Source organism: Corvus hawaiiensis, chromosome 3, assembly GCF_020740725.1.
Source record: "Corvus hawaiiensis isolate bCorHaw1 chromosome 3, bCorHaw1.pri.cur, whole genome shotgun sequence".
NCBI lineage: Eukaryota > Metazoa > Chordata > Aves > Passeriformes > Corvidae > Corvus > Corvus hawaiiensis.
In genome coordinates, this window is record NC_063215.1 from 37,795,905 (window position 1) to 37,810,070 (window position 14,166).

Here is a 14,166-nt window from a genome sequence, read left to right on the forward strand (position 1 = left end):
GTTTCTTTGTAACACCAAAATAAAGCATTAGTATTGTTCCCTCATCAAGTTCACTGTCTTCTGTATTTTCACACTTCTGGATGCATGAACATCACTGAAAGTTTCATGCTCATGTGCTTCCCCCCAGTGCTGACTATGGATTGAAATAAACCAGATTAAAATGAGCCCCAGCTGAGGGAAGACTGTTTTGTAAATGTCTCAATCAACCTCCAACCTAAGCCCTACAGATCTCTGCAGAAGCTCAGCAGACTCTCACCAGGGAAGCAGAAAGAGCGCTAACCTATACTCCCACTGCAAACATTAACTAATTCATCCAGATGTCAGTGCAAAGAGTATGTCTTACCTTTGTTTGTACATGAAATAGGGAGATGGGGTCATGAGGGAGGGAAGGGGAAAAGGGCTCCTTGCTCATACAATGAATACTGTCACAGCTGGTAGATGCTGCTTTGATTTCCCTATGCAAGCATGACTGACAGGGACAGTACTGCCCTACCCACCGATCCTCAAGGCTGGGATCACACAGGGATGAGCATACAGGCTTGGAGTGGAGCACTGCCCTCAAAGAACATGAGTGGGGGGTCAGTCACAGGGCACAGGTTTCTCTCAGTCTCACATCTGATGGTGGGACAACTGGAAAAGCAGGTAGGTAGGTGTAACGGAGGAACACAAGTTTGGGGAACTATGCCGGAAGCACAGAGCATAGAAACTTGACACTGAAAACAGAGGGGTACAGGTGAAATCTAACCCCTGCAGGGGTTAGATTGGGAGCTGCAGCAGCCCCCAGGCAAGGTGAGAGCAAACCTCGTGCTGTAGCACAGGAAGACAGAAGCGGTCTGGCTATTTAAGGCATTTCAGCCAAATGTTACTTCCATTCAAGTTAGCAGGGCTGCTTGGATTCAGCAGCAGCTGTGTGGGGCTTGGGTGCTGGCTGGGGTTAAACTATGACAGAGGACTAAAGGAAAGCAATATAATCTATTGAAAATAAATACCTCTTGAACAACTAATTGGGTATTTTTAATGACCTTACAAATTTAACTGACACTGCAAGAGCTTCAATGCTATGAAATAAAAATACTTAACACTTTGTTCACAAAATCCTAATAACACAGGGGAGTAACGTAAAATGTGACACATCATACTGATTGAGAAAGAATTGAGAGGAAGCATTGAAGACACAAAAATCTGCAGGAGATATGAAAGAGGAACAAGCCTGACTTCAGTTCCCTTTCTCTCTCTGCTGAGTATAGATGTATCCTACGAAATTAACTTGCTGTGCCATCACCTTTGAGAATACTCTGAGGTCGTAAGAGACAATTATGCCCCACACATTATGCAAATACAAAGTCACATCTCTTAGGCACAGTGAGGAGCTGCCATGCAGAGGACCAGAGATCCTGAAGGACTGCTCCTGAAGGACTGCTCCAGTGAACAACCAAGCCGACACAAACTACACAGTGTGATGTGCTGGCCCAGGCACATCAATCCTTTTCCTTAATGCATACAGAGCAGAGGACTGAGCAGGGGATAGAGAAGTTACCAAACCTCTCCTGGTGTGCTCAAATGCCAGATCTGGTTTGGCATTCACACTGAAACACTGTAAAGTCAGAAATGGTTGAGAGAAGCACCACAAGAATTGTACATGTAACAAGAACATAACAGCAGTGGAGGCAGGATCTGAATTAAGCAAAAATGATAAAAATCAAGATAGGCTTTCTAGTTCCTGAAAAATGCCACCTAGACAGCTGCAACTTGAAAAGGGAAACTGCCTTATTACAATAAAAGTCCAGGAGCTCATCCAAGTAGGTGGGCTACCAGCTGTAGCGTCATGCTGAACGATAAATCATCAGGGAAGACTCCTGCAGACCCCTTGCACAATTTCTCATGCAGCTGCACTTAACATTGAATGGATAGCTACGTAACATTAGCCTGTCAGAAAATATGTACTTTCAGGCACCAATTGGTTTCCTTCTGGTTCTGTCTGCAGCAAGATCAAATTGCACTTAAAAAGGGCACAATGGATCATGGCCATCACTGGGCTGGGGGGCCCCTACCTCAGAGAAAAGCCACTGACCTCTGAAAAATGTGGATCATTTTCTTGGAGGACTGAACAGCAATAACACTGAGGTACCCCTGTACTTTGCACTGGCACCACAGTACCACTGGAAAGCACAGGCATCAAAAGTAAACACATCTTTAGGGAAAGTATTTTAAACCATTGACTTTATTAAAATACTTAATACATGGTTTTTAGAGGAATGTACTTACATTTTCTGGAAACTCCACTGAACCCAAATTTTAATTATATATTTAACAAATGACAAAACAGTGGATGAATTCATGCTGTACACCACAGAATAGACAAGTTAGGGTATTGTTTTTCATCATCACCATCATTATTTTCCTGGCACAAACTCTTCTTTGCTTTTTAGCTTCAATCTCTTGAATATCTAGAAGCAGAGAAGGAGGTTTGCATTTCTCATGGCATTAAACCCATCTGGTCCAGGTGCAAGTCCATTTGTTTTCACCATCTTCATTCAAACCTTCCCCAGGAGCCTCCTCTTCCAGAAAAGCAAAGGTGACTGACCTCTCTGAAAAGCTACAGGTCACAGTGCAAGACAAGTTCAACAGCCAAATGTGAACATGGAGCTCTGTACCTTCTCGGAATCACTACTCTTCCAAAATATCCATTTCAAACTGAGAGTGGAAAAAAAGACACTGTCAAAATGCAAGGGCCAAAACACATTCATGGATTTAGTGGAATGCACATGGAAGACAGCTTGCAGTGCTGCAGCTCTGAAGTAAAAGGTAAACCAGAAGCCAGGTCTTGTTGAAATACAAAATGCAAGAGCTGGGAAGGAGAAAGACAGAAATAACCTGGACACATTCTTAAAAAAATGAAATGTCCTAACCTCATGGAGAAGGCTATAATCATCATACACACTGCAATTGCCATGAACCATGGAGATCAGTGACAAAGTGTATGTTATGACAATCTCATTGACAAGTATAATCTGGGGGAAATTATTCATACCGAGCAAAGAAATAATTAACTGTGTGTTTCAATGCAAGATGCACAGAGGATGCATAGGTTTTCACATCAAATTAATAAGGCTCTTTTTAAGAGATCATTTTGCAACCTTGCATAGGTGATATTATATCTTTTCAATAGATAATGTGCAGAAACTATGTACAGTTGAAAGAAAGAACTTCAATGAAAGCATTTTTTCCCCTCAAGTTTTACCATAGTATAAAAAGTAACTTATATAACTCCTTCAGTTCTCTAAAATACATATGGAATATCCCAGAAAGAGAAACCAGGAACGCTATCTAAATGATGCTGTGTGCATTTATACAACAGGTTGAAACAACTAGAGGAGCCACCACAAAGCAAAGTCATAAAGTTTTCATATAGAAAAAAAAATGCAGGAGTAAATTTTGCTTACAAACATGAAAAGTCATTTAAAGAGAAATGCATTTTAGTTATAACAAATTAATGACCTTCACTAATCAGACTGCTGAATGGATGGATGACTCACACACTAAGTAAACGATAGAAAGAGCCAATTCAATCCCTGCTTGATAAATGGACAGTAAACTTTAAAATCTGCATTTGGTTTCCAATTAATCCCAGCTCAGAACAACTCCTCCATTAGACAGCCAGACGGCAGCTTCTCGAAACTCATATTATGAACATCTGCCAGTCCGCGCAACAAAAGCCATTAGGGCATTCATGTGCTCCTTCATTTGGTAAGAAAGAAAGTCAGCCAGAGGATGAGCACAGTGCCACAGGACAGCCAACCCTACCTTTGAAAATGAGCGTCCTGTTCCCTGGGACACTCATCCACCACCCCAAAATGATTTATTTTTGCCCTGCAATTATGTAAATCAGGAGACTTTCTGTCTGATGTGACTCTATTCCACTGAAACAACCTTCTCCTTTACACGGGAGTTGCCTGGCATTTATTTTGCCATTTTGTGCCTGGATGCAAGACTTCATTATTAGCACTGCTTATTACTCTTGCCTATCACAGTGATGTTTACCTTTTAGTAGTATTTACAATGGTATCACTGTGGAGAACTAAGCCCTGTACTAGAAACAGTCTCTTTAACAGAGACCTTAATACTAAGGATTTGGTACATTTCTGATCTACAGATAAAAAGGCAAAGCTACTATCAGCCCACTATACATTTGGCATTCGGTTCAAACATGGGGAAAAAGCAAACACCCAGCACATTCCCTTGTTTCAAAGGGATGCTATTTACAAGAAGAATTTGCTTTTTTAATATTTCAACAACAAAAACCCAGCTAATTTCAAAATTAGAGTAATCTAAGGCGGCTTAGTTTTTAATCAACAGAAAACACAAACAACATTGCTGTTTGCTGTTAAACACAAGTCTCAGAAGTTCAGGGAAACTATGATCAGTTTTACTATGGGTGACAAATCACAGCCAGTTTAATAACAACAGTAAAAAAAAACACTTCTGCTTTTTTAAACACAGCTTCTAAAAAGTACAGCATCCCAATATTTCCTCAGTTCCAGATTGCTGACATTATAAATTAAAGGTGAAAAGAGATCCGTATATAAACAAGGCAGCTTTCCACTGACTTCATTTTACTTGGTTCTTGTCTAAACCTTTGGAAATTTAATCTTCAAATACCATAAGGTAAGGTTGAATTTATCAGTTACAAAACAATGTCCATTTGTATGTGGAATTCGGAAAAATGAAACAAAATGAAAACCAAACTCAAAAAACACACACAAGTATTTACAGCAATTCAGATCTCTGTTTTCCCAGCCTTCACACTTGCGTGTCACCTTCTGCAGAACTGTACACACACGATCCACTGAGACCAAGGCCCTATGTTATGGTACGAGGCCTTTTGGGTGGGGGGGGTGGCATGAGTTCAGTGTCAGGATCAAGGTGGTGCTTCCGCGTCTGTCCTTGGGAAGCTGCTGCACATCTGTCAATGAACTCAAACAGCATCTCCTTCGTCACTGGATTCTGGATGCTGTTGCAGACAGCTGGGAACAAAGAATACATTCTCATGTAACTAAACTGATTTGTTGTAGTCAGCACTTCAATAACTTCACCTCCTCTTGGCAAAATAACAACATATTCTGGCTCAAGCATTCACCCTTAAATACCCACTTTGACAAGGTGGTTGTGTCTGGAGTCACGAATCTCTGCTCTGCCCCCCAGAGAGCAAAGCAATGCCGTGGGCCTCTACTCTCATTAAGAGTGTCTTTCTAAATAAACAAAAGTTGTGTGTGTGTGTAAGGCTTCCTGGGGCAACTATAAAACCACCAAGAGCTGACATCCTATTGAGGCAAGAAACAGCAACGAAGGCCTTGTGAGACATGGCTTTGAAACACACATCAAATACGAGTAGCTGGAAACAAGACTGGCTTCTAATATTGAAAACCTCTGAATTATGGTAACTTATTTTTTTCACCAGTAAGTACTATAAATACCCTAAACCTGCAATGCACAGTCCCTTTTTTAAAGCCATATACCTTCATGGGGCAGAAGGACTTGACACCAAGCAAATGGCGTGTCTGGAACACCAGACCATATGATGGAGGAGCAGCCATGGTGCTGTGTGGTGGCTAAGGCACACATGTACGGGCACCCTTGGGGCACTTAACACAACTCCCCAGACCACAGTTTGTAAGTCATGGCCCATGGGATTTCATGGAACAAATAAATAGGCTTACTTCACTTTAAACAAATTAAATATTTTTTAATGCTTTCCTGTGTAACTTTGTATTCCCCTAATTAATCCTCCTGAGAGACTTAGAGAAGAGGAGGAAAAAAAGGGGCATGAAATTAAGTGGGAATCCTACAACTATCTTGGAAGAACGCACAAAATGATTAGAGGGTAATTGACAGCATGTAAGGGCTGGCCACAGTCAGGATGCAATTTCCATGCAAAACAATCTACTGACCCCCTAGAGTACTAAACAACGTTAGGACTCCTTAAAATGTATTTGCAATGTAGCATTGTTATGAATAACAATGATTCACAAAAACATTCCTTTCTTTCCTGCAGAATTCCAGAACCAATCAAAGGATTACTTTACAATTAATAAAGTACCTTTCCAGCCTTATTTTTAGTTATCTCTCTATTTTTGGTGAAAAGGTGCTTTAAGAGTTGCACAGTATTTGACTTTTGCAGTTGGGAAGCATTATGATTACCAGTAATTTAGGAACAGAATTTGAGTCACAAGGCAACTGGCGTGACTCAGGATCAATTTTTTAGGTCTGCCTTAGCTTAATCACTGAAAAAAAAGACCTTCTGCTTTCAATTTGAAAGGTAACAAAGTTCAAAAGCAAGATGCAGACAAGTGTTTATTTTGTTGCTATTTCAACCATGGGGAAAAATAAATAGCATTTTTCATCAGGAGAAAGCTAAGAGAAGAGAGAGGATCTAGAGAAAGAAATCTCAAATGAAAAAGTACAGTTTTTGGAGATGTTGAAAAATGGTCAAAAATGAAAACTCAAAGCCAAAAGAAAACTTTCTGACCTGAGAATTCCTATAGAAAATTTGCGATATATCTTTAAAATTCTTCCTGTAGCATTTAATTTTAATTTTAAATTTTAGGAAGTTCACTATGTTTTGGGAGAAAAAAGGTCAGGAATAAGAAAACTGCTCTACAAATAGAGAAAATGAGAAGAGGAAAAGGACAAATACATATGCTCTTAAGAATGAAGGAAAGAAGAATATGCTACTTATCAAAAAAAGGAGAAAACTCCAAGGAAAACTAACTATTGAAACATTAAGGTGAACCAGAGAAGAGAAATTTAGGTCATGGTCACAAAGATGTCGTTGTACTCGTATGACTTTTGTGGTCCATTCCTCTTTCCTGACAGGACTGCTCAGCAAGTATTTCAGCTACATTCTGTGCTGGTTCCCTAAGGTGCCAACAGATTTATTATCTCCTGGAAAAATGACCACATTGTGTTTATTCAAGATAATCTACTCACTGCTCAGGCAGAAATACAAATAGAAGAGTTTAGAGAAAATCCTACATCAGCTGTGCATGCCCTAGTAATTAGCATGGTCTTAAATATGACTAAACTTCATTTTGGCACTTAACGAAAGTCAGTATCAATATGTTTATTGCCATTCAGCCTTGCACACACTTCTACTCAAACTCTTACACTACACCTGAAAGTAAATATCACCATTTAATTTACAATATTTGGCAAAATATTTTTTGGTAGAGGAACATGAAAATCTCCCAACTCTGCACGGCTATACCCCACCTTTCAATTGTTTCCCGCTTCACTGTTTGTTTAACTATTGTTGAAACCTAAGATGACATTTTTCTCCTAGTAATTTTCTAGCCCATCTGCCAAATCATGGTTCTGGCATTTGTAATGGATTTTTTGTTCAACCAATTCCACTCATAATGTGCCAGTTTGCATTACAACCAAGCAAGCCAACATAACACTGGGCACTGATGTCAGCTGAAGCGATGCTATTGTAATAAAAACTTTCTTGGCTCTGACTTGAAAGGCATGCCCTGCCATTTAAAGTCATCTTTGCACAAGTGTTTGCAGTTCTACAAAGACTTAGGCACTTGCTTCTGCATTACCTGTTAAATTCTGCGTCAGAGTATTGGTTTGACTGACTTCATCAAATAATCCTGCAGCCAGAGGATTTGTGCTGTCTCAAAACTAGTGATGACATAAGCATTTGCAAGATGAGGCATTACTACAATAAGTTAGGGAAGTCAGGACTCAGACTAGAAATGAGAACACAGAGTGCCTTTCCTCCTTAAAACAGAACAGAGGTAAAACATTAAAATTTTAGCCTGAGAAACTTTTAAAGCAAATTGTTCCACTCACCCATGGCAGTGCTGTAGGCATTTGGAAAGCTTTTGTCTATCCTCTGTCTCATGAAGACCCAGCTGTTGTTCTCAAACTTGCACTCTATAATTTTGTTGTCATACTGTTTGAGTTCTTTTGTCACCTGTATAAAAAAAAAAATTGTTTAGGATAAACAGATTGTAATTCACAATTTTTTCTTTCTTTTAGGCATAAATAATAGAAGATCAAAAGCTGCCCTGCATTTTTCAGCAACATGCCTCCATCCTACACAGAAAAATTGCACATAATACATCTCCATTTTACATACCATCAACTACTCAACGTTTTAAAAATACTTTTCAAATTTGCTGTCAATATTCAGCAATTATTTTACGCTAAAACATCAGCAGTGCTAACAGAGGGGGGAAAAAAGTCACTTCTGGCCCAAATGCAAATAGGTTTCCATGGGAATAAACTGCTTCCAGTTTAAGTGCTATTGCCAGCCTAAGTGCATGAAATGTGTTAGCCATGTTGCATCAACCTTCTTTGTTGAAGGTCTCAAAGCAAAATGTCAGATTTCAGTACTGGAAAAAGTGTACAAAAAAATCATTCCACTCTTTACATGACTGAAGTTTTTTCTTTTCTTCTTTTTTTTTTTTTCTTCATTTGTCTTTAAAAATTAAGATTGTAACTTCAAAATAACGTGGGCTTTCAAATGGCATATATTCTAAATCTCCTTCAGGCCTCTCTTCATTGATTCACAGATTTGTCGGCAGCCAATATCCTGAGCTATCTGTCTTTCTATTTGGCAACTCTGTGTGGCTTGGAAATGTAGTTTATATGCATTGGACTTCGTAGTTGTTTTGGCTACTTCATCCTATGCATCCTAATCTATGATACAATGCAAAATTTGCAAGTAACCATGGTAACCTGAGAACCCTATCTAACACTTTAACAATTTTACCCAGATACTTCACTTTGTTCCAAAGGCCCTCTTCAGCAGTATAAAGCTGTATTTAACTGCTAGCTGCATTTAGTTGCTATAGTTTACCAATAAAAAGCTGTACAAGGTAATGTAACACTTTAGATTCAGGATCTTGTGCATAAGCACTCTCATAAAAAGGAGGTGGTTATTGCAATTCATTAGCATAATTTCTCACCTCTGTTGTCTACTTGCTCTTGAGCAGTGACACGGGAATTTACTACTGTCAGAGAGATGCAGATTCGAAAAAGGCCATAGCTGTCTCCAGAGAGTTTAATAGCACATACAGTGGAAAAACCCATGAACCCCTTTTCCCTTAATTCCCAGGTAAAGACAATTAATTAAGGAAACTGTCCTGAGCATGGATCAAGTCCTTCTATACTGTGTGGTACAGGTTTTGATAAGCAGAATCCTAACATTCTTGGTATTTACCCTGAATAATTGTGTTCACTCCTGGACAGGGAGCCTTGGGATTTTACCTGTCAAGTGAACATGGAACTCTAAGAAAATTTTATTAAACTCGCTTACAATTGCATCCTGTCCTGCTGCAGGACTGACAGAGTTTGAGTCGGGTTTTTGTGTCACATACTATTCTTTATCCATTCCAGCACCTGAAAAGAGTTTTTTTCCTCAAATCATTTACTCCTTAAGTGAAGTTTGTGTCTTCTGTTGATAATCAGATTGCTCAGATCAGCAATTTTTCCCTTTGCAGAATGCTCTGCACAGCAGTGCACTTCTTCCATCCGCACTGAAAAGCTACATACAGTCCAGAGGTTTGACTGACTCATGTTTATGGATTTTATATTATGTTTCATTAGGTGTGTGCAGGAAAACACAACATCCTTTTCCAACCTACTATGGATACATAAACCCAGGAAGAAACTCCTGGCTGTGCAGTGCCTTATGGGGAAGGTATATTATTTTGAAAACAGCTGCCTAGTGGAAGTGGGGGCAGCAGGGGGTATGGCCACATGTCTGATTTTATGCCAAAGCAGGGAAATGTTAGAAAGATCACCTGACAGAGAAAGAAATGTATAAAATTGCAGGCAATGACTTCAACTAACCACCCACCTCATAAGGTTTTCTCATGGCTTATCACTCTTCTAGTGTTCAGATGCTCAGAATAGCAATAAATTGGATGGCAGCTTTATCTGACTGTGGCAATTAAGCAATATTATTAACTATCGAGAGACTTGCTTGGCCATTCATTAGCAATCTGGAACATGGATCTTTCCCCCAAAATATGAACACCTGCCAAAGCACTGACTTAAATGAATTTTCCCATTAGAAAACTGGTGATCACAGCCTTTAACATTTGCAAGTTGTAGTAATTACTTTACAAAGGAAGAAATATAGCACCTACTCTTCCCTGTACCTTGTTAAGAGACCTTAGTCTTACAAAGGTACTTATTCTAATATAAAAGAACCTTTTAGGAACTGCTGGGCATTTGATGAAAACTACAAGTACTCTGAGCAAAACACACAGTATTAAAAACACTCTTCCATTATTGCATCGTAGTAGACTTCTAAATGGGTATTTTTTATACAAAAGATTGAACAAGGCCATGGTGATTCTTGTATCTGTAATTCACACCTTACATCTACCTATAATGCACATGCTACTTCTGGTGTTTCAGATTCGAAGTGGGACAGGGAAACCATCAAATGTAACTGTCGAGAAACTCCGTTCCTCTAGGAATTAATTCTGAGCTCCTCAGCACAGTGCCTTCTCGATTCTCCCTTTGCAGTGTGGACTTCATCCCTACTTCTCCCCTTTAAATATCACAGTCCATAGCAGTATTCAAATAATGCATCATCACTTCTCTTCCTGAGAGGTACTTCTGCTAGCTTCTAGTGCTTCACAGAAGATGAATTAGGAATGATGGCAGTTCTCAGCCAAAATGCTTATCCTCAGTGCTGGTACAGTGCCAGTGCTTCTGCCACACTGTTGATAAAGCGCCTTGAACCAGCATTCAGCAATTTCAAGACGGAAACTCCCACCACACTAAGAACTCCGTGGAGCCTGACTTAATTAAACATTTATTCCTTAGCCTATTTTCGGATAGCCAGTCAGAATTAGAATCCCAAAGGATCAAGCCTTGGACACGGGGCTGTCAGAGGTGGTGTGCATCAGAACAGTAGCACTGGTCTGGGCAACAACGGTGTCCTGGGCAAGGACAAACACCAACCTGTACACCTCTTCCTTTTCAAGAGGAAGGAAATTGTTCACCAGCAGCAATATTCAGTGTTCCTGCCCGTACTTGATCTAATTATCAGGAACCAGCCTACTTGCCCAACAGAAATAATTTCCAAAAACACAGAGGAGCATCCTTTTGGAAGCTGATTCACTACATTACTGCTAGTCTGCAAGGTGTGATTGGAAAAAAATTGGCTTGAGCTGCATCCCCGTTTCAGCAATAGTTCACTATCAAATCAGACTGATGTAATACAAGACCATTGCTTAAGAATGTCAGATTTCATGATTATATCTTCCCCTCCCTGCTGAGAAAGTCTTCCCCCTGCTGTCATCATCTGGGCCATTCATTGGGAAGAACTTCAGTGGGGTAAGCTTATTTCTTTTTCTAAGAATGAAGACAGTTAAGGCTTAGGAAATCTCTCATTTTCCAGGCTCTTTCTATCCCCTGTGTTCTGAAAGAATTAAAAATATATTTAAAAAAAAGATAAAATACCTAACCCATTCCAAATTTTCTTGCCTGGCTGAAAAATGGAGTCATTTTGAGACAACTAACATGCAGCCACAGTTTATGTTAATTTAGAGTAAATTGTGAAAAAAAACCCCTAATATATCTATCTGAAAAAGAGAAGAAATCATTTAAATCGAATGTAGTCTAGTCCCATGAAGATGCCTTCACTATCTCTGCCAACTACCAGCTGCCAATGCTTTTCTCTGTCTCTCCACAGTGCATCTGACTGTCACAGTGGTCCATCTTTCTACTCAAACATCAGTCTCATCACCCTTAACCCTGAAGGAGAATGAAATTCCTGGGCAAGCTCCTACTCTACATAAGAGGCAATAACAATGCAAATTCAGATTTTAAGGTAGTTAAGTTAGTATTTCAGACAGCATGTCTACAATGGACAAGCTTAAACTTTACAAATGCACCTACTTTCCCCATTTTCAAGTTCTTTCGAAAGAAAAAAGGAGATAAGCTTCTAGATAAATGGAGACTTGGCAGACAGAAGCCTTATATTTCCATATGCATGCTTTTTTTCACAGCAATTGAAATTACTTCAGTTTAGTAAATAACCCCCTTTAAAGAAAGTGATGTCTGCAAGCGAAAGCTTAAAACATTCAATTTCAAATTCTTTCTCTCTTTAAATGCCTTCTTGCTGCACTTTCCCCTCTATTACCAAACATTTATAAATAGAAAAACATTCTTCAATCCACCTATTTCTATTCTTATTCCACATCCCTAGTCATCAGCCAATTTTTAAGGTCCCAGAAGAAAAGATCGTAATAGTAGATGCAGAAAATACTAACTTCCATGAGAAAAAAAATGAGCAGTTGAAATCTTAAAAAATTAAAAACATCTTTATTTCCAAATACAGAATTAAAAAATAAAAGGAACCATAACATAGAGGCAAGATGGATTCTAAATGCAATGGGTTTCTATTTTCTTTTAAGAAGAATCTGCCTTTTCTTTTCATAGCTAGCAAGTGCAATGAAGGCATTTCTTTTTGATAGGCTCAAGTACACAAACTGTTTGTTTTCTTTTTTTAAATGTAAATTCCAATGCCTGAAGGGGAGAAAAGTTTAGAGCTGCTACATAAGGCCCAGAAAGTGATTCTTCCTCTTACTGATATCATAACTACATTTTCTCCATTAGGATACATTCTCACAGCCAAAGCAAATAAACAAGCGGAAGAGGCACATCCCAAAATAAATGATCAGCTGTGTGGTCATGAAGGAGAAACCTTTTGGTTGCTTACCAGTCTCCTACTGCAGGAGAACTGGAGTCCTACACCTCCCTTAGGAGGTCACCCTGCAAAAATAAACCACATTTTTTTAAGAACTGTCTATGGCATTTGCGAGCTCCTTTTCCTGAGGGTATTGGGATATATTCAGCCACAAGTAACAGTCTAGGAAATAAAACCTCTACAGCAAAACACCACATCTCAGATTCCTATTTCTGCATTAGTCTCCAATGCTGTGACTGCCCACAACTGCAAAGTACTATAGACTTTATTTCCAAACTTCTCCAGTGGTGTGGAATGTCCAAGACAACAGGGAGAATTAAGCTGCCCACTGGTACTATGACTCCACAGCAGTAGGGCAACATCTGAAGATCAGGGAGATGCAGTGACAACAGTCAGGGAACAAAAAGAAGAATTACATGGAATTTGAGGAAACAAAGGAATCAAGACTTCCTGAAGGAATAGGATGAAGACAGAAAAAATAAAGAAGCAGAAGTAACAAAATAAAACAGCTTCTGAAGATATAAAGATAAGACAAACTCAAAGCAAGATCTTTTCAAAGACCAAATACTTAAAGGTGACAAATCCAAGGATGTTCATGTCAAACCAAGGCAAGTGAGAGGAAACGAGGTGTGAGAAACAGGGATCCAGGGAAAGCACTCTTACACGTGATTGCTGATGAGGTCATGAATATAAGAAATTCTAATGATTTGAGTAAGAACGTCTGAGACAGTCAATAGCCATGCAGTTATTAGAGCCCTCAGCACTTATGGGGCACAGTCCAGCACCTAACGCAGATCCCAAGTTGTTCATTCAGTGCTTCTTCCTAATTCTAGGACCATTTGTTCAGATACTTTTAAAGAACTATTTTCCCCATTCACACAAAATATCTCATGATTTTCACAGCCAAACTTCTCAAAGGATAAAAAATTCAGAAGACGGCTATTAAATGCCTGTGCACATAAATTGAGTACACTGAACCACGTGAATACTGCGTGCTGGAAAAAGTTGATCAGTTAATCTGCTTTGCATTTTTTGCTCAAGCCCAAACAGATTTTGTAATGCAGCTTAATATCTATTTCTAATCAAGAGATTATTTTATCAAACCATGGATTTCTTGCTAAACTAAACACACTGATTGTGTTTCCTTTTTAAGGAATATATTACCCAACAAATGGTTATCAGCTTGGGTAAACACAATACAGTTGCAATGGTTATTTAACATTAATAAAGCCTTCTAAGTGCAACTATGCTAATTCTCATGTACATAAGAAATGGAAATGTTCCAATTTTGAGATGTCATTCCTGAAAAGGAATATTAAGAAATATAAAATTTTAGCAGTCTTGTTCATGCCTAATTAAACCACAATGTTAACACCAGGCACTGCAGAATCACAGGAAAAGCAAAAAAGAAAAATTATGTTCCCAAATTA

The 14,166-nt window shown here is 39.0% G+C and overlaps 1 protein-coding gene and 1 long non-coding RNA gene across 4 annotated transcripts in view; one reads left to right on the forward strand and one right to left on the reverse strand.

Annotated features, from left to right (window-relative positions):
• LOC125323637 overlaps positions 1–8,424 on the forward strand; it is a 122,560-nt gene extending 114,136 nt beyond the window's left edge. The window contains exon 4 of the long non-coding RNA XR_007202588.1: positions 8,044–8,424. This is a non-coding gene — a long non-coding RNA (uncharacterized LOC125323637). The remainder of the gene's footprint in view (positions 1–8,043) is intronic.
• Positions 2,204–14,166, reverse strand: part of RNGTT (RNA guanylyltransferase and 5'-phosphatase) — a 173,852-nt gene continuing 161,889 nt past the window's right edge. For 2 of the 3 annotated variants that reach the window (XM_048298789.1, XM_048298788.1), the window contains 2 exons: positions 7,855–7,978; positions 2,204–5,024 (listed from right to left, as the gene is read on the reverse strand). In XM_048298789.1, coding sequence (XP_048154746.1) covers positions 4,861–5,024; positions 7,855–7,978 — 288 coding nt within the window. In that variant the 3' untranslated portion in view covers positions 2,204–4,860. Of the gene's footprint in view, positions 5,025–7,854; positions 7,979–14,166 lie in introns of those variants that run through there. The other variant, XM_048298790.1, reaches the window with a different exon arrangement.